A 26,731-nucleotide genomic window follows, 5' to 3' on the forward strand; every position below is an offset into this window, starting at 1 on the left:
ACGAAGATAAATGAGAAGTTAAGAAATGGTGGATTGAAATGGTATAAACATGCAGTCTATGTATAAAGAATATAAGGCTTCAATCACTGTACAATATCAACAATATATACACTACAATGAAATAAAGAATGGCGAAAGATAGAAGAATGGAAAACGTTACTACAAGTTCGAAGATCAACAACAAATAATCTTTTCTTTTATCACGTCTGTATAATCTCCAGGTAGATTGTTCAAGCTCTGCCTATCTCTCTATCTCTGTAACTTTTTTCAACCTTTTCCAGTCTCCCTCGGCCTATCAGGCCCCTCCGACCTCTCAGTGGGGATGAAATGCTTGTATAGGCTGCTTATCAGCGAAAAACTATATTCTTCTAAGTGTGTCAGCACTGTCATCTGATCATGTGAAGTCACATCATTCCAACTGTCAATCTTGTTTTTTTATGAGCTTTCCTCTTGTGTTGCTTAGGTTCGTCGCCTAGAGTTCTTAATCGCCAGGAACGATCCATCACATTGCTTTTGCACGAGATGTCATATGTGTGCTACTCCTTTCTTCTTTTTCCCTTTGTGTTGTGTTTAAACATGATGACTGTGTAAAACAGGAACGGCGTTTATGTAAGCCATATATATTTCTAAGTATTTATGCGTTCTGAGCATCCCTTATGCGTTTTTTATGTGTTTTAACTCCATCATTCTAATAAAAATGGCTATAATAACGATCATTTTTGTACGTTATGAAAATGATAGAAGGAAAACATTAATATCATAAACAAAGCTTTAGGCCTCTTGGCCATGGAGTCAATATTACAACTGAATGCTAACAAAATACAAACTGAAACATAAGAAAACTAGGAAAGCCGCATAGTATGAGTTTTCATACTCTTTAGGTCTAATTTTTACCTTTACACCAAAGGGAAAATGGTTGCAGCAATCTCTCTCTTTTTCAGACTCTTACCCAAAACGTAAAAATGAATAAAAGAAATGCTCTTTCTCTCCTTAATATTATTTTACCAAAATTTGAACATAGCCAATAAAGAAGAAGCCTCTATGCATAGACCAATTATCTTTTGACAACTTGACACGACATTATCCAGACAAGATGGGGAGTTGGTGGTAATGGGTCGAGGTAATAGGGAAGGATCATTTTGAGGTGGAGGATGTAGAGGTGGAGTTTTATGTTTTCTAGGAGGGAAGGAGTTTTATGTTTTTGAGGAGGGAAGGAGTTTTATCTTTGTAAGGAGGGGAGAGGGATTGTTCTTTTGGATTATGAGGAGGCAAAAGGCTATCCTCGTGAGGTGGCCATTGAGTGACCTTTCTACAATGAGGGAATTTTCCTGAGTACGAGTCTTTGGTCCCATCATCTTTAAGCTTCTTCGCGGGTTGTGTTGAGGTTGATGCGACCTTTCTTTTCATGGGCACAAGTGTAGATATCTCTTCATTCTCCATTCCTTCGTGGTCTCTAACTTGATCCATTGTCTTCAGTTGATGTTCTTCCTTATTTTGGTGAAGGTTTATGACTCTGTTTAACCTCGCAAAACTGCACACCATGCCTTGGATATCTTGGTATGAGTATCTCGCCAGCAAAGGAATGAATCGCAAACAAAGCTTTGTCCACTATTGAAGGTATGAGTGTAAATGGGTTGGGTTAGGAGACATTATTCTCAACCAAACCCATACTTTTAGGTTAGGTGGTTTGTCAACCAGAATAGCTCGAATTAAGTGTTCAACCTAACCCAACCAATAAAATATGAGATTGGATTGGGTTGTCGGGTTGTAAATTTTTCTTTAAAAAAAGAAAAATAAATAAAAATTGTTGTATATTCAAATTTCAAACATAGATAAATTCAAAATGTCATACATACATAAATTCAAAGTTTCAAGAGTTACAAACATAGATAAATTCAAAGTTTCAAGAGTTACAATCACCCACATAAAACAGCAAGGCAACCAACAATCAAATATTAAAAATAAAATGCTTGAGCAACCAACAATATAAACAATCAAGGCAACAAAATATATATATATATATATAATATATATATATATATTATATATTTTCACTTAAGACTACCATTATCTTCATAAAGCAACAAAAGATCTAATGCTAGTCAACCAACCAACAAAAGATTTAATGTTAATCAATTTTCTGAATTTGTAATTAGAGAAAATATGTTAAGCTAAACATGAAAGTAGCAACTAAACAAAAATAAGTTAACTACTAGTAATATTCAAAATTTTAAAGTTCAGTTTGAAAGAAAGTCAAATACAATAAAGAAATACCTAAGAATTTATATAAATATGTAACTTAAATTTCAAAGTTCAAATATGACAAATAGATGATCGTCAAAATAAAAAATAGCCAAGAATGTATATAAATATGTAACTTAAATTTCAAAGTTCAAATATGACAAACAGATGGCCGTCGAAATTGGAAGGAGAATCCCCGCTATAAGTTGCCTTCGAGAACACTACAATAAGACTTCAGGCTTTTGGTCTTCGCGTAAAGCCATAACTTCATTTTGGAACCACACTCCTACCGCGCTAATCAGAATATAGATTTAGAGGATTCAGATCCTCTTTTTTTAATCCTCAAAATAAGAAGAGAGATTTCTCCACGTAGTTGTTCGAAAAGCAAAATATTCACACCAGAGGAAGATGAAGAGAGACGGATGGCGTGCGTTGCAACTGTTAGCTTTTGTACTGAGGAAAAGACAAGGAAACAAAGGAGACAAAGAAGACAAGGAGAAGAAGAGGACATAAGAGATGACGAGAACAAAGAAGATGATGAAAATGAGAAGACGAATGAGACAAAGAGTTTCGTACTGAGCAGAGGAGAGCAGTGCACGCGTGTTATAAAACTTAACCTATAGCTCATCATTTATATTTTATTAAAAAAAAATCAACTATATATATATATATATAAATATATACATTTATGTATATATATATATATATATATATTATATTAATTCGGGTTGGGTTTGGTTGAACCAAAATTTTTAACCCTCCAACCCGAGACCCAACCCAACCCAAAATTTTTTAAGATTTTCAACCCAACCTAACCCATATAATATGGGCTGGGTAGTCTAGGTCAAGTTACTCAGGTTATCCTTACACCTCTAATTGAAGGGAAGGACATGGCTCCTTTTGAAGTTTCCATTCATGTGAGGATGACAGTTTTAATGAATTTGCTCCAGTTGATTGCCTTTTTTTTGTCATAATGTAGTAAAAATTCATCGCATAGTCCACTGAAATTGTACTATCATATCGTGTGGGGACGATCTTTTTCTTTATGAAGAACAACCACACATTCGCCTCAATAGTTAGTTGATGTGGGTATAACTGAAATCTCCCCATTGGGGCCACTTCCCATTTTGTGCCTAGCCATGCTATCACTTTCAACTCTTACTTGGCCAACCCCTTTATTAGTTTTGTAATTATGGCTTGCCCCAAGTATTCTGCGTCTCTAGGCAAGCCATACAACTCATTTATGACCTTTGCACTGAAGTAAGTCTTTTTGCCATCAATTGTGACGAATAGATCAAATTGATGAAACTTCATGTCATAAAACTTGTGGACTACATCCATTCTGATCTTTGTGGCCCCAGTGAAAAACTTCCTCTAGTTGAATGACTTAATTAGTGCAAAGAGACAATTTGAGAGGGTTTCGTTGAAGGAAAATAGGTCTTTTTCCACTTTGACCTCTTTGTCAATTGAATTTCCCTTTTCACTGTCAGCTTGGGTCTCTTCAAGTCTGGATGACCCTGTCTTAAGTGTCTTTGAATGGCTAGTGCCGACGACTTTCATTTCCTCGTATTCAGGTGATAGCCTTCCTTCAAGGTGGGGCTCATCGTCTCCAATTCTTCATCCAGTTCTTCTGTCCCAATTTCTAAGCGTTCAACCCCTTGCTCCCTTATGGCCTTGTTTTTTATCGACAATTTTTCCACTCGCTCATCTATCGTTACGAGCATCTCTTTCTTCCTTTCCTCCTTTCTTTTCCTGGCATCTTGAATCTTCGCCAACTTTTCTTTTTCCCTGCCATTGTTCTAACATTTTTCACTTTTTCAGAGAATTTGTGGCAAGCATGAGTGTACTCATCATACACACCCTGCTCAAAGGCTTTCCTCGCCTCTTTTTCTCGTTGCTTCTCCATCATCCTTGCCTTGTCCTCTCCTTTTCTCTTCCTTCTTCCTTCTCTTCTCTATTTCTTATTCTTTCCTCATTTTCTCTCTCTTCTTTTTCTCTTTTCCCTTTTCTCTTTTCTTTCCTTTAAGAAGGCGACTAGGGCTTCCTGATCTTCATCAACTACTTCGATTTCAGACATGTGTTTCTGAACTCCCAACCCCTTAAAAGCTTTTCCCACTCGAAATCTAAACCAGTAGATGTGATTGGGTTTTGGCTATGCCCTAGTGGGCATGGAGCTCGCGTTGAAGTAGTTCTAACAGAACGCATGGTTGAGGGGTTTCTAATAGGTTTAAACTTGGTGAATTCCATTCTCGCAAAGCCCTTCTGGTGCTTTGCAAGGATGTTGTGTTTGATTTTCGATAAGAAGAGGTGGTTTTTCCAGTGAAGGCCCTTTTCTAGGGCAGGATATATGAAGATTCCTCCTTCCTCTTTAGGAATTTGAAAATTTTGGCAAATTCAAGGGTAGATTCCTGACGATCAGCCATTTTTGAAAGGTTAAGGTTTTACGCTTGAACTATGTCTGCTCTGACTTCAAATACCTCATCGAAAAAAATTTCCCACTTGAAAGCGCGAATGGGGGCCCTTAACAAGGTTGGTAAATTGTCTTTGAAGGGGAAGAACCCATTTTCTATCTTGAAGTTCTTACTCACATACTCGATAAAGAGGGGAGCATTCTCATCGCCTAGTCTCAGGTCCTCTTCCTCTTATTTTAGGGTCGTTTTGCCTACAGGACCCTTTTTAATTCCTTTTCTTTTCTCCTCTTGGCGAATCGTTCTTTCAAAACCTTATTTTTTTAAGATGATCTTCTTTTTCTTCTTTGAAGGTTTCACCACTTCATCCTCCACAGGACTTAAATCTTCCAGTTTCTTTTCAAGCTCTTCGCAAATTTCCTCGCTTTGAGTCCTTTTTGCCTTACCCTTTTTCACGAAGAGGGTTACTTTGTCCACTTTGTTGAGGAGTTCTTCTTGCTCCTTCAACCTCATCTCTTTCTTTTCTTGCGGCCTTAATGCTATGCATCGTGAATTCAAGTTTAAGAAGGTCATATGCCACATTTTCCTTTTTCTCTTGAACCGTTTTTGTAACCCTCTCAAATTCAGTCTCTGCGATAGGAGTGTAGGATCCTTCGTGTTGTCTTTTGCCTTATTTCTCTATTTCCTCCCTCCTTCATTGTTCTTCTTCTACTTTTGCTTTTCGTTCTTTTTCTCTTCTTGCTTCCTCCTCTCGCTCTTTTCGTACTTTTTCCTTTCTTTCCCTCTCTCTCTTTCTTTTTGTTCTCTTTCTCTTCTTTCTGCTTCTCACATTCTTTTCCTCTTCCCTTGCCTTCTTCCTTTCTTCAACCAATGCCAACAATGAAGCCATATTTGCATCATCCACCTTTTATCTCTACTATGTTAATCTTCAGTGGCTGTAGTAAAACAATATAATGCCCTCACTTTCAACTCCTTGCATTAAAGCGCAGTTCAAATCACTAATACCCTATGGATTTCTTTCAGAAACTTCAGTCATGAGGTTGTGACTAGGTTGAGCTTGCTCCGACACAAAACCATCAAAGCATACTTGGTCAATTATCTCTTGAGATTTAGTAGGCTTTGAGGTTAAATACCTCTTAATGGTGTTGGAGATGGTTTTCTTATCAGTCATTTAGATTGGGGAGAGAAACCAAGAATAATGTAAAAGAGAGAAAGAAAGAACTACTTGAATTTCGTCTGAAAGATTGGTTGAAAATAATGGAGAGCTTTGAGTTATTCAGAGTTTGCTAGCAGCGAAAAGAGGAAATTAAGGTTTTACATAGGTTTATAAAGAGACTTTAACCACACTTCATGAATGCTTACCACGTCGGGTTACATAATTGCAATTGGAATGCGACCATATCTAGTCGTTTGGACTTTCGAGGCAGCTAATCATTTCTTTCTTTTTAAAATTTGAAATAACTATATGAATTCCATGAAACCTTAAAAATCCCATTGGTTTTTCTTTACTTGATAAGCTTCGTGAGATAAACCTAACGTGTAATGTATTTTAACATTACTCCTAGCTCGCCCAGAGGTCTTATTGTGTAAACCCTATTCTTTCTTCACCTTACTTGCATGTGATAAAGATCAAAAGCTCTTTCCCTAACTTGTCAAAAACTTCTAAACTAGAAAGCAATAAAAGATAGAATTAAAAGAAATCTATAAAATAAAAGCAATAAATACGAAAAAAGATGCATTTTGTAATGAGCTTATAGAAAGTGATACGTTATAAAATAATCTATGCAGTCAGGTCTTTGAATGTGGATGATTGTGGCCTTATCGCAACCAATGCCTTGCATATCCATCCTAGATATGTTGTTTCTTTCTTAACGACTTTGACCATTTGCTACACGATCGCTCATTGCCACATGATTGCTACGCTATCTCTCATTGCAATGATCTCCATAGAGGAGTTTAATGCATTTACCTCACGCTGCAAATGATCTCTTGGTCCTTTCTTTCACAACGTCTAATGTGTGGATCTTTCAATTAATCGCCTTAAGGGAAATCCTCCGTAGAAGAGGATTGAAAATTTTTTGCTCTAGGAATTTTAGGGACCTCTTATATTTTGCTTTAATCGCATCAACCAAGGATCCTCTTGTTGTCGTCGAAATATATACATTCAAAATATATGGGCTAAGTCCATGCATCACAAATTTCTCTGGTACCACAAACTTGTTCGCGTGTTCTTTGGTTAAATGCATGATACAACAAAAATTAAGTGTTTGCCTAAAATCAAAGCAAAACAATATCTCTAGTTTTCAAAAAGAAATTCTCCAGCAATGGTGCCAAAAACTTGCTTGTATGTGTATTCGGTGTTGTGATGTATGTGTGTGGTGGTTATATTTATCATTTCAATAATCCTATCACAAACCTCTCTTTGCAGAATCAATGAACTCGATGGTATGTCATGGTATGTCATTGAGGTTCTATGTGTGCGACTATGCTACTCAACGAGCATGGTCATGGCATGCGATATGTTCACTATGTCTCTAGGTCAGGATTGTACAATAAAAGGTACATAATCCTTTTCTTGCATAACTACTAAATTTGCGTTGAGTACAAGTTTTTCTCTCACTAACTTCCAAAGTGTTAGCGAAGCAAGAGGTTTCCTAGGTAAGCAAGGGTCGAACAGAGGAAATTTCTATCAAGCTTAGCTACAAAGTTTACTTCTCATTCAAGTGGTATACAATTTTATAGAGTATGAGGTATGTATGTATTAATTCTATTATTTACACTAGAGGTTCTGTAGAAGGTGGCAGGGAATGACATGATTGTGGAAGGTGCACTAACTTGCGTTCAAGAAATGTGAAGGAAGGTATTCACGTTGTAGGTGATTAAGTCATGCGGAGGTCCTTGATGCGATAAGCATTACTTAACCATCTTCTAATTAAGGTAGGCAACCTCTTGCTGCCTAAACGCCACATTTGCTCACCTTTCGAGATGCAAATGATAAAGATAGGTTAGGCGATAGCTATTTAGGTTTTCTTACTTGTAACAATCACATTGTCTCTCTTTTAAGGTGGACAATCTCTTGGCGCCAAGATACCACATGGGTTCTCCCTTTGAGACATAAATGATGGAGTTTAATCACTAGGATGGAGTTATTTTCAAACTCCTTCTTGCGCGAGTTTACATATGTCCTAGTTACTTACTGTCTCAAGTAGTTGGCGACAAATGTTGGACAAGGAGTGGAGTCAAGCTCGGCTAATCGTGATGAACCTTATAAGTAAAGATCTCTTATCAACCACTTATTACAAGCTAAGCTACACATAACACTTCAATAAGATAATAGTAAAGAAAATTAAATTAACAGTGAATAAAGATGCAATGTATTGATACATTCAGACCGACTTTCATAAAGAAAAGCCTCCCAAGGCTCCTCTAGGTGTTGGTCCATTCAGACCTCCTTTACTTAGTAGAGATGAAGGCTTTTTATAGGCAACTTTGGACGAAAAGCTTCTATTCTTCTGCACAATGCAGCTTTGTCAAGTCAAATTAACTCCAACTATCATTCTTGTCTTCTAGTGAATCTTTTCGCATGATGATGTGGCATCTCGCCTAGCAATGTTAATCGCTAGACGACTTATTTATCGCATAGATCTTTCATGTGTCCGTCTTGCGATTCACTATATTTCTTCTTTTCTTAATTATTCTGTGATAAAAACACTAAAAGCATGATAAATGAGGCGTGGAGACTTGTGTAAGTTATATTCTCTTATCTATATAAATTTGTAAAAAGTGACGCGTTTTGATAATTTATCCCGCATTCTGACTCCATTGTTCTACCTAAAAGGCTATAATAACTTGTAGTTCTACAAGTTATCAGTTGCTTTTAATCATTATGTACACATAATAGTTAGCTCGTTGGTAGGAATAAGCCTAATGGTTTACTCATATACAAGCATTAATCAAAAACATTTGTTTTCCTTTCAAATAACAATATCAACATCAACAACGTATTACAATACATTAAATATTTACAATAACGTAAATATTCGAAAAGAATGCTTTCAAAACACTTATTTCATTTAGAAAATCACTTATAAAATACTTAAATTTTATTCCCGTGACAAAAAAATACACATAAAATAGAAAATTAGAAAAATACAGAAAAGTAAATTTTATTAATACACGTAAATTTTTTATATAATACACGTAGAAATAGAAAAATTGTCAACTCGCAAACAAATTACAAACGCTATGTTTTTTAACCCTAATGTAACAAAAAAATTACTGTGGAAACTTTTTTAATTAAAAAAAACAAATATAACTTGTACCAATAGAATTTTGTCGAGTGCCTGTTTTACTCGCAAGATGGATACATTTTAGATTGATTTTTTGAATTATTGGAGAAAAGTGTAGCAAAATCATGTTTAATTTTCGGAAACTAAAAATCAAATAGTTAGCGTAAGCAAAACCCGTTCACTCTGAAGGAAAGAAAAAGATCTTTTCGATAATATATCTGAATTTTATTTAAAGAATGTAAAAAAAAATGTATAGAGAATTGGTAGTTTTTGTAATATATTCATCAATCATATTTTGTAAACTACAGGCCTGAGGGCATCATTCTTTTTAAAATAATTTGTATTTGTTAACTGTGAGAATATTATAATTAGGCTTGTTTTCTTCTAATTTTTACTTTTTTAAAACAAATGTTCACTTTTAGTTAAATTCAATAAACAAAAACTAACTATTTTTTTAAATTAGAAAAATAAACTATAGGTAGAATCTAGAAAGTGAGTAATAAGAAAGAAGGGTATATGTGGATTTTATGTTTAGTTTCATATAGTTAAATAAATAGTTTATCAAATAAAACCTATTATTAAGAGCAGTTTTTCAATTTTCCAAATGTAATCAATAAAACATCTTGAGGAAAATACTTTTTCTTGCCTTTTGGTTTTGGGTTTGGTTGCTCTTTAGTCCCTTGCTTTCAAAATATCACACATTTACGGCATGTTTACCAAACCAAAATAAAATCAATGTAAGTATATATTGATAGATTAGTTATAATGTTTTTATCGCATATACTTAAAATTATGAATTTTGTCAAATTTACCATTTCTGATATTTATGAGATTCAATCGGTAACCGTAAAAGTTGATAATTTTCTCAACTGCAATAGTAACAATAGTAGCAGTTGTAATTGTACCTATAGCAGTAAGGTTAACGATACAACCTAATTCTTAGACGCAATTGGATGGATTGAGGGGCTCTCAATTCATCAATCAAATTGTGTTTTTAAATTACAAATTTCGATATTGGTCCCATGTGTTAGCGCAAATGCATAACACAAGTAAACAATATCAAAAGTAATCAAACGAGGTCTACCTATATTGTGAAACCCACACTTCTAATTTGAGTATAAGAAGTAAAATCTGGCTAAGTGTTTTGAAATTTGCGTTTTGGAAAAGAGGAAGCGTTTTGAAATAAGACTTCGCAATAAGAAGTTGGCGTTTGAATCAATCTGTAGAAAGGATTAAGTGATAAAATCTTATATGGTTAAGTATAAGTTTTTGCGATTAAGAAGTTAGTTCGCGAGGAAGTTTTGAAAAAAGAAGGATTTGTGATAAGACCTATAAGTCTAAACACTCACAAGAGAAATAGTATTCACGAGAAAGGTTGGGTAGTCCACAAAAGGAGTTATTGCGTTAAGACTTCCGAAAGTTATGTTAACTGGTTGAAGTTATTCACGGAATGGTTAGGTGAGAAGAAAGGCTTGGCGAGAAAATGACAAATTTGATCTGACAATGGTTAACATGTAAGATTAAGGATTTAAGCATGACTAAGATAAATATTAATTTTAAGCATGTAAAGTTTTAAGTAAGAGCTGACAATTGTATAAGGATTTGAGGATGACTAATCCAAGTTAAAGAGTAGTATAAATAAAGGATTTGGGTCACTAAGTAAGGGAGCTTTCTGAAAATTTTGAAGTATTGAAATGTTGTCATTTTGTTTCCGCGAGAAGGCTATGCAAGAAAGAAGAAGAAGAGATTTTTTGTTCCAAGGCTAAGTATAGTGAGTAATTTTTTCTTAAAAGTATTTGTGAGTGCTTTCTTTTAAAGTATTTATATGATTTCAAACATGTTTTATAATGTTTAAAGCTTGATTTGATGATTACGATATTGATTAAGAAATGGTGTTCAAACCATTAGTTGCTTCCTTTGAATGAGCTAATTGTTATGTGCGCATAAGGTTAAAGGTAGCCACGTAGAAAAGGCCTGCATGGTGGAGTGAAGTCGGCCAATGTAGAAAATGACTACATTATGTTTGGCGGCCTGGGCAACAAGGACGAATCTGTATGTTCTCGGATGTTGTTGATACAGTAGTCTAAATGCGAGGTAACGAGACCAAGCATAGAGAACGATTTGGGATCCTTGGCGAAATTAATGATTTTTTACTAATGAGTGTTTATGCGACATGTGTATTGATGTGATTTACGAGTTGATATGATTTTATTGTAAAATTAATTACATGCGTTTTAATATGTTTTGAAAAATGATGTGTTTATCCATAAACTTATTTGTGTTAAAATTTATGATTTGGCAAAAAGGGTTTATCAAAGGCTATTGCGAAAAGAATTTCATAAAACCTCACTAAGTCTTTTAGACTTACGTTTTAAAATTTCATCTTCCAGAATTTGGCGTTAAAGTCAAGTAAGAGGAAAGGAAGAGAAGGGTTTGCCGCGAGTAAAGAAGGCTGTCAGGCATTTTAAGTTTTAGTTTAAGTTGTATTGTACATCAAACAACTGTTGTTGATAAAGTTTAAGTTTTTGTTATGTTGACTGTGCTAACCTTTATCGTCTAAAACATGTTATTTAATCTATTTGGCATTTAAACAAGGTAAAGGATTTAAAATAAGTGTCTTTAGTATTTAATCAGAGATGCTCATGTATTTGGCGTTTAAGTTTACTTTCGTTCCATTGTATTTTTCACTTGGTAGTTTAAAAGGAGTTAAATTTGAGCTAAGCGATATAAGACAAGTTTCAAGGTTTTAAGTTAAATCGTGTCATATCCGCACTACTTTCCGTGTTCTGGTTCTTTTGCGGATGAAGATGTGACATATATATTTCCATTGATCTATTACAATTTTGATGAGGTAAACATGACCTTAGTTCTTAAAATTTGAACTTGGTTTCAATTTAGTTCATAGGTTTTAAAATGTTACAACTTCACCTTGGAAAATTGCATTTTGTTTCAGTTTGGTTCATAAGTTCAAAGATTCACACTTTTAAACTCAATTTTCACTAAAACTATCTTTCAATATGGCACCAATGTTTATTAATTAATAGAAAATAGTTATAAAGTGAGATTTTAAAGTTAAGTTTAAAATGTCAATTTTGGAAAGTGGCAAGGGAACCATTGAGTTTGGCAAAAAAGGAGAACAATCTAGAATAGAAAGAATGGTATTCCTTTTGTTCATAAATGGAGTTTGTAACTTATAAACTTAAACAAACATAGGAATAAATAACAAACGCTCAAGTCTCACAATTTTTTTTTTAGCAAAACATCAGGCATCTTTGAGATCAAATATTTGCACAAAATATTAATACATAATAAAATGTCAAAAATAGCTAGGGAGCAAGTGACCTTTGCAAATTCCAGATTTTGAGAGAATAAACTAAGCATACAACAAAAATGATACCAATTGAAAAGTTATCTACCTGAACGAGAAGAAACCTTTAGGACAGGGGACGAGAGAAGACAGACAAAAAAAAAAAAAAACAGAGCAATACAAATGAGTATAAAATTATTTGAATAATTACTATTTCAGTGCATTTTACCACTCAAAAAAGCTTGAAAATGGTCCATAGCATTAAGTTAGAATAAAAAAACTAACTAATTTGGCAAACAAAAATAATAACAATATGTGTACTGGGATAAAAAAAAATCAAAATCAAACACATTTAAATGTGAAAAAGAAATCTATGTATTTTATTGTAACGCCTTAGACTCAGAATCACACTTTAAAAACTTACATAAAGTTTATTAGCTCGAAGAGTCTCCAAAACTTTATGCAAATGCTCCTCTCATGCTCAATCTTTGTCTTGGAGTAAACCAAGATACCATCGATAAAAACTATTACAAAAGTGTCTAAGAAATCCTTAAACACTATGTTCATCAGATCCATGAATACAGCAGGAGCGTTTGTCAAACCAAAAGACATTACAATGAATTCATAATGTCCATACCTTGAACGAAAGACAGTCTTAGGAATGTTATTGTCTCTAATACTCAATTGATGATAACCTGAGCGTAAATCAATCTTAGAGAATATAGTGGCTTCCTGCAACTGATCAAACAAATCATCGATTTTGGGCAACAGATATCTGTTATTGACTGTCACCTTATTAAGTTCTCTATATCAATGCAAATACGCATTGACCCATCTTTTTTCTTCACAAAAAGTACCGGTTCTCTCCAAGGCGACACACTTGGTCGAATAAAACCTTTGTCTAGTAACTCATATAAATATACCTTCAATTCTTGTCTAGTAACTCATATAACTATACCTTCAGTTCTTTCAATTCAGCTAGAACCATTCTATAAGGGACAGAGTCATTCTATAAGGGGCTCTTGAAATGAGAGTAGTATTAACTCCAACTCAATAGCAAAATCAACCTCCCTTTGAGGTGAAAGTCTTGGAAGCTCTTCTGGAAATACATCAATCAAGGTATTCCCTTACCACAGGTTCTGATGTCAAAGAAATCTCACTTCCCTAATATCCACCACATTGGCCAAAATACTTTAGGTACTAGGGGTGAAATCAGGTTGGGTTGGGAGACATTCTCAACCCAACCCATATTTTTTAGTTATTTGGGTTGACAACCCGAATTTAGTATCTAACCCAACCCAATTCAATCCATAAAATATGGATTGGGTTGGGTTGTCGGGTTCTATATATAAATTTTTTTAAAAATTATTTTTTCCCGTTTTCTAATTTCTAATGGTTATAAAATTTTAAAATTGTTACATTTAAATTTATAACATACATAATTCAAACTTTCATAGAATAAATTCAAAATTTATATACCTCTAATTTGTTTTTTTATTAAAATAATATATATATATTTATTTATCTATATATTATATTAATTCGGGTTGGGTTGGGTTGAATTGAATTTTTCAACTCTCCAACCCGAGACCCAACCCAACCCAAAAAAATTAATTTTTTTTAACCTAACTCAATCCATATTTTAATTTAACCCAACCCAACCCTTATAATATAGGTTGAGTAGTCTGGATTATTCGAGTTCAACCCATATTTTGTACACCCCTACTAGGTACTCTAGTTGAGTAACTTACTGGCTTTCATAGTTGAAATTACTTTAGGCAGTACCGTAGTCCCTACTACTTTAAATTTAAAACTAGGTTGTGCATGAGAATTGAACACTACCTCCTTATGAGAACAATTAATACAAGCATGTTTTATCAATACTAGCATATTCTAATGGATTTTATTCTAATTTACTGTTAGGAACCATTTTCAAGCTATATTTGAATATATGGACTAAAATTGGACACAAGTACAAACCAAAATGAAACAACCACTAAGGTGCAAAGACCAAAATGATATTTTGACATAAATTTAATTTTAATAGTTATAAAAATAGAGAAACTTAATAAATTAATTATAAGAGAATTCTCAAATATAACACAATGAACCAGTATATTCTAGAGTGCGTTTTGATTATTTATAGATTTTTTTTTACAATAATACATTTTCTTTTAAACACTTTCTTTAAAATGAATTTAAAATTCAAACTCTTACATGTTTGGTTAGATCTTTTTAACAAGTGTTAATATATATTTGTTTAAAAATCTATTTTTCAAAAAAAATCTTTAAAATGAATTATTTTTCAAATTCATTTTCTAAAAATGCATTTTTGGAAAGGGAAATTGTAAAAAATAGAATATTTGACGAAATAACATCCTAAATAAAATTAAATCTAAATGTCAAGACTAGAATGGTAATATTTTGAAAATTTGACATTTAAGGATGAAATTGAAACCACTCAAAACTTAAGAATTAAACGTGCAACAGTGTAAAATCTAATAACCAATAGAAACTAGACCCCAAAATCTAGAGATCCAAAAAAGTATTTCTCCGGAATACCTTTCAACAGAAGATTAGAATGCTGAGTATTACCGATTCTGCAATTTCTGTTTATTTGTGTATGGGTGAGAGTGAAAGAGAGAGAGGGAGGCATATTTTAATGAGAAAACAATGACCAAGAAACACCAATCCAAGAACAAATGTCGTGAAGATAAATAATGTAAATAGAAAATAATAGTATTTTCTTCTCTCTCTGACCCCTCTTTTCTCCCGGTGGTTGCATTTGATTTTGTTCTTATTTTCTATTAGTTTTAAGTCATTTTAACAAGGATGTCAGTTTAACTTTTGGCTAAAAAACAACAAAGTCTTATTGCTTCATAGTCTCCTAAGTGCAGTCCTTTTGGCCTTATGCATTTAGGAAGGGACCAAAAATTGCAGGCAGAAAATACTTGAGGTTTGGAGATGTAAACAACTAGAAGAAACCACACATAAGCATAATCATGGCCATACCAATCAGGTCAATGGCAGAACGAAAATAATAATAATAATAATAATAATAATAATAACCTATCATATCATTCAAGAATCTCAAATCAATAATCTTCATTTTCTAAATTTTGTAAATACATTTCTGATTCACTTGTGTTTTCCAATAACCAAAACGAAGAATCAGTCGACCCTAGTGCTTGAAATTGCTTACAGACAAACAAATAGTACATCCAAAAATTTTACGTTTCAGGAATCACTATGTCTGCCGGCTAAGGCTTAAATATAAAGTCATTCTTATCTCACACGGCATTGGCTATATCAAAAAATGAAAGAGATCACGCAACAGATTAAGCCTACCAGTTTTTCTAGCTAGCTTAGAAATACTACATACCTTGAATAATCTCCAAATCTGCTTCTCTTCTCTCTTCCTCTTCTAGACCATAGAACCAGAACAATGGCAGGCAAAAGCATGTTCCGTTACGCTGATAGCATCGACAAGTTTTTGATGTTCTTTGGGACTCTGGGAAGCATTGGAGATGGATTGCAGGTCCCTCTCATGATGTACATTCTCAAGGATGTGATCAATGCTTATGGAGATAAAAACAGTGGCTTGACAAATGATATGGTTGACACGGTAAGGCTTGCACCTCTTTGTAAAATTTCATTTCTTATGGGAAACTCTATCATAATGTCAATGGTGAAAAATATCTATACCAATAATGATAGGCAGATGGAAAGAACAGAAGGTAAAGTGAGGAAAAACTAAACATTTTCAGGAAGAGAGAGAAGAACCAACGAGAGAATGAAACAAAGAATATGATCCACAATCCGTTAGACATCATGTCAATTCACAAAATGTAAAGTTCAACCCACTAAACAAATGGCTCACACTTGCTATCATATATTGTTTGATCATAAGGAAACCTAAAGGGGGCAGAAAAAGAAAATGGTTTCTACAATCGTCTAAGAAGCACAGACGTGTTAGTTTGGCTGGCATGTTTATATTCAACACTTACCGAACACTTGTACACTAACACCGGTTGGATACGTATCGAACACTTGTTAGTACAACAAATGTGTTAAACATGCATATAATACTTGTTGAATAGACTAAAAAGACAAATATATGACAAAAATAATAACTTTTGTGTGTGAAATAGATCAAGCTAAGTTTATTAAGCATACAAGTCCATCAACCAATTTACTTTGAAATTTCTTGTGGTAGAAAAATTACGTATATTTTAATAAGCATGTCCTTAACGTAATCTATCTAAGATTTCTAAAATATGGTGTGACGTTGCGTCAGTGTCATGTTGTATATGTGTCTCATATCCGTACTTTTCCTTCTTAGACAATCGTGATGACTAGGTAATGAAAAAATGCAAAGTACTACAAGCGTCAATTAGTTACTTTTGCTTCCTATCACATAGCCTACAGGCTACCTGCCGGTAGATATATGGATTGTTGATTCTAGAGTACGTAAAGCAATTGGTTAACTTGCTAACTAACATGTTTCAGTTTGCACTGCGTCTACTTTACACTGCAATTGGAGTTGGACTTTCAGCCTTCGTGGGTGAGCCATATTTGCTGGAATATATCGTAGGGTAATAGTCTATACAGATGTTTTTCTCAATTGCCTTCACAATTTTAAATTTGCAGAGGGATTGTGTTGGGCAAGAACGGCAGAGAGACAGACGTCTAGGATGAGAATGGAATATTTGAAATCCGTGCTTAGACAAGAAGTTAGCTTCTTTGATACCCAAACTGGTTCCACAACTCATGAGGTTGTCTCCCTCATTTCCTCTGATGCTAGTTCAATCCAAGTTGCATTATGTGAAAAGGTTTGCTCTGAGTCACTCTTTCCTAACACTTGAGTGTATGTGCCAAATATTTGTACATAGAAACATTATACACTAAACCCTAAACTTGGCCCGGATACTGTACAAGGTTCTATCTTAAAACCAATTGGCAATCTATCTGGTAAAGAGTGTGAGATCTATTGATTTTTCCAATATGGGATTCTAAACGTGCCCCTTAAGATGGTAACTCTTCTGGCCTCACCATTCTAGATTGAATCACTTTTTTTTTATTGGATCGAATACACATTCAGGCTTTATGGTCTCTGATATCACATTAAATTGTCAATTGCCCCATAAGTTTAAGTTGATGAATGAAGACAAATTTAATATTATATTATTCAAACACTATTAGTTACTAGGAACTATAACCCAGTATGTTGACAAGATTTTCTAGTATATTAAAGTTGAAGAAAAGTCAAGAAAATAGTTCATTCATGGTAGGAATAGATTTCCTTCCAACTTATATAAACTCTAAGTATGAACCATACAAATACCCCAATCGCATCAATAATTCCAAAAATAATCAGTGATTTCATATTCCATCATGCTGATATAACTCATTCTTTCTCTGTGCAGATACCTGATTGCCTTGCTTACATGTCAACATTTTTCTTCTGCCATGTATTTGCCTTTATAGTATCATGGAGATTCACCTTTGCAGTGATCCCACTCTCAGCCATGTTCATTGGTCCAGGGCTCGTGTTTGGCAAAATTATGATGGACCTGATAATGAAGATGATTGAATCTTATGGTGTTGCGGGTGGGATTGTAGAGCAAGCGGTATCTTCAATCAGAACGGTATATGCATATGTAGGAGAAAATCAAACACAGGAAAAATTCAGCCAAGCACTCCAAAAAAGTATGGAATTTGGTATAAAATCTGGTTTGGTGAAGGGATTGATGCTTGGAAGTATGGGAATCATTTATGCTGGTTGGGGTTTTCAAGCTTGGGTTGGCACTTATTTGATTACAGAGAAAGGAGAAAAAGGAGGCAATATTTTTATTGCTGGTTTCAATGTTCTAATGGGAGGACTGTAAGTTTTCTTCATCATAGATATCCTGTGCATTCATTGTTGAACTTCAACTAATTTTTTTTCTGCTGTAAATTCAACATTTTCAGGAGTATATTGAGTGCACTTCCTCATCTAACCTCCATCACAGAGGCAACATCTGCAACAACTCGTATCCTTGAAATGATTGATCGTGTCGCAGAGACAGACAGAGAAGAGAAAAAGGAGAAAGCCCTGTCACATGTGAAAGGAGAGATTGAATTTCAAAATGTATATTTTACCTATCCATCAAGGCCAGATACACCTGTTTTACAAGGTTTCAATCTGAAGGTTCCAGCAGGGAAGAGAGTAGGGCTGGTGGGAGGAAGTGGATCTGGCAAGTCTACAGTTATCTCACTGCTTGAAAGGTTTTATGATCCCACTGATGGAGAAATACTCTTGGATGGACATAAAATAAAAAGATTTCAGTTAAAATGGTTGAGATCTCAAATGGGTTTGGTGAATCAGGAGCCTGTTCTATTTGCAACTTCAATAAAAGAGAACATAATGTTTGGAAAAGATGGAGCTTCAATGGAGCAAGTGATAAATGCAGCTAAAGCTGCAAATGCACATGACTTCATCGTTAAGCTGCCAGAAGGTTACGATACTCAAGTAAGTTTTTGTCACATATATACCTACAGAATTAGGTTGTTATATAATAATTTAATGCTTGAATGCTATCGACTGCAAAATAAACAAGTATATCAAATAGGTAACCCACTTTGCTAGTTTGAAACAAATAAAAAATAAAAAATTGAAACTAACAATGTTGGAATCAAAGTTAGTCTACTCTAAGAACCCTATGGTAATGTCAACGACTATGGTTCTTTTCAGGTTGGTCAGTTTGGCTTCCAAATGTCTGGAGGTCAAAAGCAACGGATTGCTATTGCAAGAGCTCTTCTTCGGGACCCAAAAATACTGCTACTTGATGAAGCAACCAGTGCACTGGATGCACAATCGGAACGAATGGTACAGGAAGCAATTGATAAGGCATCAAAAGGAAGAACGACAATCACCATTGCACATCGTCTATCAACAATACAAACGGCACATCAAATTGTGGTTCTTAAGGCTGGGGAAGTAATTGAATCAGGTTCACACGATGAGCTGATGTTGTTAAACAATGGACAGGGTGGGGAGTATCTACGGATGGTGCAGTTGCAACAGATGGCAGTGCAGAATGAAACATTCTATGATACCAATATTGAAATGGATAGAAGATATCGCCATAGGATGAGTGCTCCCACAAGCCCAATCAGTGTGAAATCTGGAGGACATAATACTCCAGTATTATATCCCTTCAGCACAGCAATGTCCATCTCCATGGGAACACCGTACTCTTACTCTGTCCAATTTGATCCTGACGATGAAAGCTTTGAAGAAGATAGAAAGCATCGAGTTTATCCTTCTCCTTCCCAGTGGCGTTTGCTGAAAATGAATGCACCTGAATGGAGACGAGCACTGCTTGGATGTATAGGTGCTCTAGGCTCAGGAGCAGTTCAACCCATCAATGCTTATTGTGTAGGAGCACTCATATCAGTTTATTTTCGTGCTAATGAGCCCAACATTAAGTCTAAATCTAGAAACTTGTCACTTGTCTTTTTAGGCATTGGTATTTTCAACTTCTTAACGAATATCCTGCAGCATTATAATTTTTCAATCATGGGAGAAAGACTTACCAAGCGGGTGCGTGAGAAGATACTTGAAAAGCTTATGACATTTGAAATTGGATGGTTTGATCAAGATGAGAACACAAGTGCAGCCATTTGTGCAAGGTTATCAACTGAAGCCAACATGGTTCGTTCCCTTGTTGGAGACAGAATGTCACTACTGGTTCAAGCAATTTTTAGTGCAGCCTTTGCGTACAGTGTGGGGCTTGTGCTCTCATGGAGGTTAACTCTAGTGATGATTGCAGTGCAGCCACTAGTCATTGGTAGTTTCTATGCGAGAAGTGTGTTGATGAAGAGCATGGCTGAGAAAGCCCGAAAAGCACAGAGAGAAGGAAGCCAACTTGCAAGTGAAGCTGTAACAAACCATAAAACTATTGTTGCATTCTCATCCCAGAAAAAGATACTCTGGCTCTTTGCTGCCACCCTGAAATCTCCTAAGAAAGAGAGTGCTAGACAATCTTGGATATCTGCCCTTGGCTTGTTCAGTTCCCAGTTCTTTAACACTGCTTCAACAGCTTTGGCCTACTGGTATGGTGGGAGGCTATTGACACAAGATATGATATCCTCAGAACATATCTTTCAAGCATTCTTGATATTGCTATTCACTGCATACATCATAGCAGACGCCGGAAGTATGACTTCTGATATATCTAGAGGAAGCAATGCTGTTGGATCAGTTATTGCAATCCTAGACAGGAAGACTGAAATTGATCCAGAGAACAAATCAGGGAGAGATCACAAAAGACGGATGAAGGGAAAAGTGGAGCTCAGGAGTATTTGCTTCTCATATCCAACTAGACCAGAACAGATGATTTTAAGGGGGCTGAGTCTTAAAATTGATGCAGGAAAAACAGTTGCTCTGGTGGGGCAGAGTGGTTCTGGAAAATCTACTATTATTGGACTTATTGAAAGGTTCTATGATCCCTCAACGGGATCTATACATATTGATGAACTCGACATTAAGAACTACAATTTGAGATGGTTAAGGTCACAAATTGCATTAGTCAGTCAAGAGCCAACTCTTTTTGCTGGAACTATTCGAGAAAACATTGCCTATGGAAAAGAGAAGGCAGGGGAATCAGAGATCAGAGAAGCAGCTGTTCTGGCCAATGCCCATGAATTTATAAGGTATATATGGCTAACTTCTTTCAAAGGTCTTTTCCTTTTCTTTCCTCATCCAAATAAGGTTTGTTCATTTTGGTGCTTAAACTATCATGTTTATTCTAATTTGGCCTCATAAAGATATCTAACAACAGAGAATTGAATAAGCAACATTACATTTTTCTTCTCTTAATTTTTCGATATGTTTATTCTAACAGTGGAATGAAAGATGAGTACGATACATACTGTGGAGAGAGAGGAGCACAGCTATCAGGAGGGCAAAAGCAAAGAATCGCACTGGCTCGAGCAATCCTGAAGAACCCATCAATCCTGCTGCTAGATGAAGCAACAAGCGCACTGGACAGTGTATCAGAGAATTTGGTGCAGGAAGCCCTGGAGAAGATGATGGTTGGCAGAACTTGCATAATCGTAGCTCACCGATTATCGACGATTCAGAAGGCGAACACCATTGCGGTGATCAAGAACGGGAAAGTCGTGGAACAAGGATCGCACAGTGAGCTGATTTCAATGGGGCAACGTGGAGAGTACTATTCTTTGACAAAATCGCAGGCCACATTGAATCTTTGAGAATGCATATTGGGGTTTTGGGGTTTTAGGGTTTAAATTTGTTGCAATTCCAAGTTTGTTTCTGTGGGATGGAAGAGGGAATGGCATCTTTTTTGTGAATATGATGATGTGGAGAAGGAACCCACATGAACTTAGGAATTTAATTGGACTATGCTACAAACTTTATGTCATAAATTATACTCATTTGGGCGATGGAATTTATAATTTTTCTTTTAGAAAAAATCGTATTTAACTTGGTATCATATTATACTTTTGTCTTTTAAAAAATTATGTTCTACTGCTTCATAATTGTTAAAAACAACTTAATGTTAATGTGAATTCCATAATATTATTTGAAATATTTCCTTATTGAAAATGTTTTGAATTTAATATATGAATTTCATAGCTTCCTTAATTTAATTTTTGGGGTGGGAATTTGATTTTTTTTTTTTTTGCAAAGGTAATTGTATTAAATGTTGGGTGGGAATTTGAACCCGGGACCTCTTGTCCAGAGGAACATACAGGTGCCAGTTGAGCTAAGCTCATGTTGGCAACTCAAACTACATTTCAGTTGAGCCCTAAAACTCATAATCTCAATAAACACGAGAGTATGTCACAATAAAAATTGCATTTTTGCATTTGTTCGACAATTAGAACATTCAACATTTCTCAAATGAACATTTAAGATATACTCAATATCTATAGGAAAAATCCTCATGCAACGGTCCTAAAAAATGTCTTCTTCACTCCGGAACCTCCATAAACCCTAGGATATAACACATGCAATTTTTTTTCATTGTCTTATCAGACTAATATCTTTAATCTATGTAATATACCAAATGTATATGGTTTATTGAATATATACAACCTAACCTCGTCTTTTCGTCTGTTGGAAAACAGAGAAACTGGTTGGCCGAAAACGGATGCCACTTCACTATCGAAATCGATGAAACCCTTCTTCTTCACTGTCGAAAACAGAATCCTCGAATAATTTCTTCACTATCGAAATGGATTTGATTTTTTTGAATATGGAAAGTGCGAAAAGTTTTCCACCACTTTCCATTTTGATGACCCACGATCGTCTCCTATTTCCTATTTGAAAATAATTCTGTATATTGTGTGAAAAAACTACCATATAGACATATTTGTAATTTGGGCCTATTTTTGTGTAATATTGTGGCTCATTTGGTACATTTGTGTAAAATATTAGCAATTTAGGTTTTTTTTGTAATATCTTATGGTAAATTAGGCTATATGAGTTAAATACCCTATTTTCTACCAACATTTTTGTGTATCTTCAAAACTTCTATATTTGAAAGTCTATTGATTTAAAAAGTGTAACATTTGATTCCTGATGTTTGATTATAGAGTTGAAGTCTTCCAACAAATCACGGAGAATCGAGCAATGGGTGATCATGCACAAAAACAAGTTTTTCTTTCACGCATATCATTAAGCCCACCAAATGACAATGGATATTCATTCAAGTTCAAGATAAAAACAATTACTCATTCGTTTATGTTTTGCAACGACAATTCACAAAGCACAAAGGCAAACAATTCCTAATGTTGGAAATTCCTGAAAATGTGTGTTCTCACAATTTTATGTTGCACTATGTAGAAAAATTTCAACGGAAACGATAAAAGTTTGGATCAAGCTCATAGGGTGACAATAAATTACCTTCAAACCGTAAAAAAAAGTATATTGTTTATAAAGAAAACATTTACTTTTATATATACAAGTCTTACATTTAATTTTTTATATTTTAATCTAACTATTGTAACTTCTTTCCTAGTACATCTAATTCTATTACATTTTAAATTTCTTACTTTTAAATTTAGTACAACCTAACTATATAATGCAATATAATGTTTACTATAATCTAAAGTTACACATTATACGTGTCATGCACGTGTTTTTTATTAGTATTATTTAAATTAATTAATCGTGAGAATATTTAACTGCAATTGCATAGAGTTTATGTTTTATGAGTTCTAAATTTTATTTTCTTAGTTTTATTTCACCTTGCCATGGAAGTTAACGCTAATAAGTGAGTTTTTTTTTTTTTTTTACTCAATAATGTTATGATTTGCTTGAAGATTTCAATTTCTAAAATAAAGAGTGGGAGAGTTGAGGGGATGTGAGAGAGTTAGTTCATAACAAAATTAGTTTTTTTGGTTTGTTTGATTCAAGTGCGTTGATTATATTTTGGTGTTGGAAGAAAAGATTTATATGATAAATTAGCCAGATTTCTTGGTTACTTATCAATTTAATTAATATGATAAATTTAAAGTCTAGTTATCCAAATATTGAAAATCAATAGAATATTAACGTCAATGATCAAAATGAGCTCTTTTTTAAAGTTCAAGAACTAAAACAAACATTTAAAAGTTTAAAAACTAAAACAGAAAAAAAATACAAAGTTTACAGATCAAAATAAGATTTAAACTTAATCTTTTTAATATAAACTAGGAGATTGAACGTCATACCTTGGTACTAAGATAATGTCAATACTATTTAAACATAAGGGTTTTTTCCATGAAAATTGTCAGTTCATTCAAATTGTTTCACAGGTTTCAACTATTTTCTTGGCTATGGCATCTCATTTTCAACCAACAACATTTTTTTTTTGTTATCTTCTAAAAGAGTGTGGTTTTCTATTTTATTTTATACATGCATGCATATATATATATATATATATATATATATATATATATATATATATATATATATATATATAACTTCATTTGGAATATAGTTCATTAAAACCTCGTTAATGGTAGCACACAAAAACAAAAAGAAATTTTCAAAAGTAGCAAATTTACAAAATATCTACAATCTATAGCAAATTTTATCACTGATACTCGAGTGATAGAAAATTATTTATTGGTAGAATCCAAAATTTTTTTTGTAGCTTGTCAATATTTTAATTTATTTTTCTATTTTTAAAAATGTCCCAAAAACAAAACTATTTAGATATATATATATATAGCAAAAAAATTTAAATCGATGAATTTTGCAATATTTTATTAATTTTAAAAATGTCCCTTAATTAATAGGCGTATTTTCAAAAAATAGAACGAAACGGCAAAATATTTATACCGTATAGAACAATTTCGAAAACGGAAAAAGCCTACAGACCCATAATAGGAAATTTAAAAGTTGTCCCGATTAATTGACATCTGACACGCGTAATAACTTTTTTGAACATGATTGTTTAGATTTATTATTTAAATTTTGGTTGTCAAATCTCAATCTTTTTTTTCAAGATTTTTTGGAAAATGATCATATTTATATTTGGTACACAATCGTTTAAATTTGAGTAGCCAAATCTAAATAGTTTTGTGCACGATCGATTAGATTTGATCGTTTAAATTTGGGCAGCCAAATCTAAACAATTTTCTTTTCTATACATTCTTTGGTAGAAGATCGTTTAAATTTGGCTACTTTTGTACCCGATCTTTTAAATTTAATCGTTTAAATTTGGAAAGCCAAATCTAAACTAATATTTTAAAGATTGATGTTTAAATTAAGCTATAGACTATCGTTTAGATTTGGCTATCCAATATTCCAACGGTTTTTTTCACAATCTTTTGTATTTGTCACACGATGTAAACAACTAAACAACAGTTTGAATTTTTTTTTAAAAAAAATATTGCATATTTGGTACCAAATAACGATTGTGTTATTTGAAAAAAAAACACAACAACTACAGAAAAAGAGAAAAAGACGATGAAAAGAAAAAATAGTGTTGAAGATCATATAGAAAAGAGAATAAAGAATGATGGAGGAAAAATCGGGAAGAAGAGGAAGAATCGAAATTTGAAAAATCATTATTGCAAAATCGTTATAAACTTGTAAAAGGAAATATGAAATTCTGAAGAAGAAAAAAAATCAGTCTTAATCGGCTTTTCTTAAATTGTTCTATCGAACGTAAATCTTATTGAACTAAAATTGAAATGACTAGAATTGAACTTAATTAATTCTAAAAATATAACTTAGTATTAAATTATAATTAATATAACATCCATCAAATATATTAATGAGTTAATTTTAGGATAATTTTCATAAATATAACAAACCGTCAAAATATTTATGGCTGTGTAACACAATGAAAAAGTACATGAAATTATTCATTTTTAAAAAATATTTCAGGTTTGCCCTTCCTTCATCGTCTTTCTTTTCTTCCTATACGATTTTTTTTCTTTCCATCGTTTTTTCTCTTATTTTGCAATTTTTCTTTTATTTTTTTCAAACTGTTATTTGACTCAAGATCGTATACCATATATAAAATATCTATTTTTTTTGTAAAAAATTCAAACTGTTATTTGGTTGTTCCAAATATAAAAGATCATAAAAAAAATCTTTAGGATATTGGATAGCAAAATCTAAACGATCGTGTGCAAAGAATCTTTAAAAATATCGTTTAAATTTGGATAGCCAAATTTAAACGATCAAATCTAAACGATCGTGTTTCAAATATAAATGATCGTATACCGAATATAAATGATCTTGTACCAAATCTAAACGATCGATTTTCATATATAAACCATCATTTTTCAAATATAAACGTGTACAAAAAAATCGTGAAAAAAGTTGTTGAGATTTGGCTACTCAAATCTAAACGATCGTGTAGGAACAAATCTAAACAATCATGTAGGAAAGAATAACAAAATTTAAACAATCGTTTCTCAAATATATTACTCGCATTGGATGCCAATTAATCACGGGTTTTTTTTGGTATTTTCCATTGTGGGCCTATGAACTTTTTCATTTTCGAAATTGTTCTATAGCGTGTAAATATTTTGTCGCTTTGTTATATTTTTTAAAAGACCCCTTAATTTTAAGTTTTTTTTTTTTTTTAAATAGAACAAACGCAAAAATATTTACACCATATAGAACAATTTAAAAAGAAAAAGAAAAAACTCATAGGCATAGAATGTGAAATACAAAAAATACCTCAGTCAACAAACGATTAATCAAGCATATACGCGCGAGTAATTTTATTCTAAACGATTATGATACATGTACAATTTACACATACTATTTACAAATATATACATATACAATTTACACATACATAATACACATATATATATATATACAAACCCTAAACCCTAAGCATACAATATACATACATTAATACACAATCTCTAAAACCTAAACATACATACAATTTACAATATACATATGCATACAATAATACACAATTACTAAATCTTAAACATACAATATACAATATACAAAATAT

The 26,731-nt window shown here is 33.4% G+C and overlaps 1 protein-coding gene and 1 long non-coding RNA gene across 2 annotated transcripts; one reads left to right on the forward strand and one right to left on the reverse strand.

Moving 5' to 3' along the window:
* Positions 1 to 15,322: 15,322 nt before the first annotated feature.
* Positions 15,323 to 21,292, reverse strand: LOC116402758. The gene is made up of 2 exons (XR_004215373.1): positions 21,162 to 21,292; positions 15,323 to 18,339 (listed from the first exon to the last, which is right to left on the reverse strand). It is a non-coding gene; the product is annotated as an uncharacterized LOC116402758 (long non-coding RNA).
* Positions 15,659 to 21,725, forward strand: LOC101213474 (putative multidrug resistance protein). Its single transcript, XM_031882851.1, has 7 exons — positions 15,659 to 15,870; positions 16,755 to 16,809; positions 16,848 to 17,077; positions 17,672 to 18,129; positions 18,216 to 18,756; positions 18,979 to 20,942; positions 21,134 to 21,725. The coding sequence occupies exons 1-7, from the start codon at positions 15,691 to 15,693 to the stop codon at positions 21,501 to 21,503; spliced, it is 3,798 nt and encodes a 1,265-aa protein (XP_031738711.1). The 5' UTR covers positions 15,659 to 15,690; the 3' UTR covers positions 21,504 to 21,725.
* Positions 21,726 to 26,731: the final 5,006 nt, after the last annotated feature.

Source organism: Cucumis sativus, chromosome 3 (genome assembly GCF_000004075.3).
Source record: "Cucumis sativus cultivar 9930 chromosome 3, Cucumber_9930_V3, whole genome shotgun sequence".
NCBI lineage: Eukaryota > Viridiplantae > Streptophyta > Magnoliopsida > Cucurbitales > Cucurbitaceae > Cucumis > Cucumis sativus.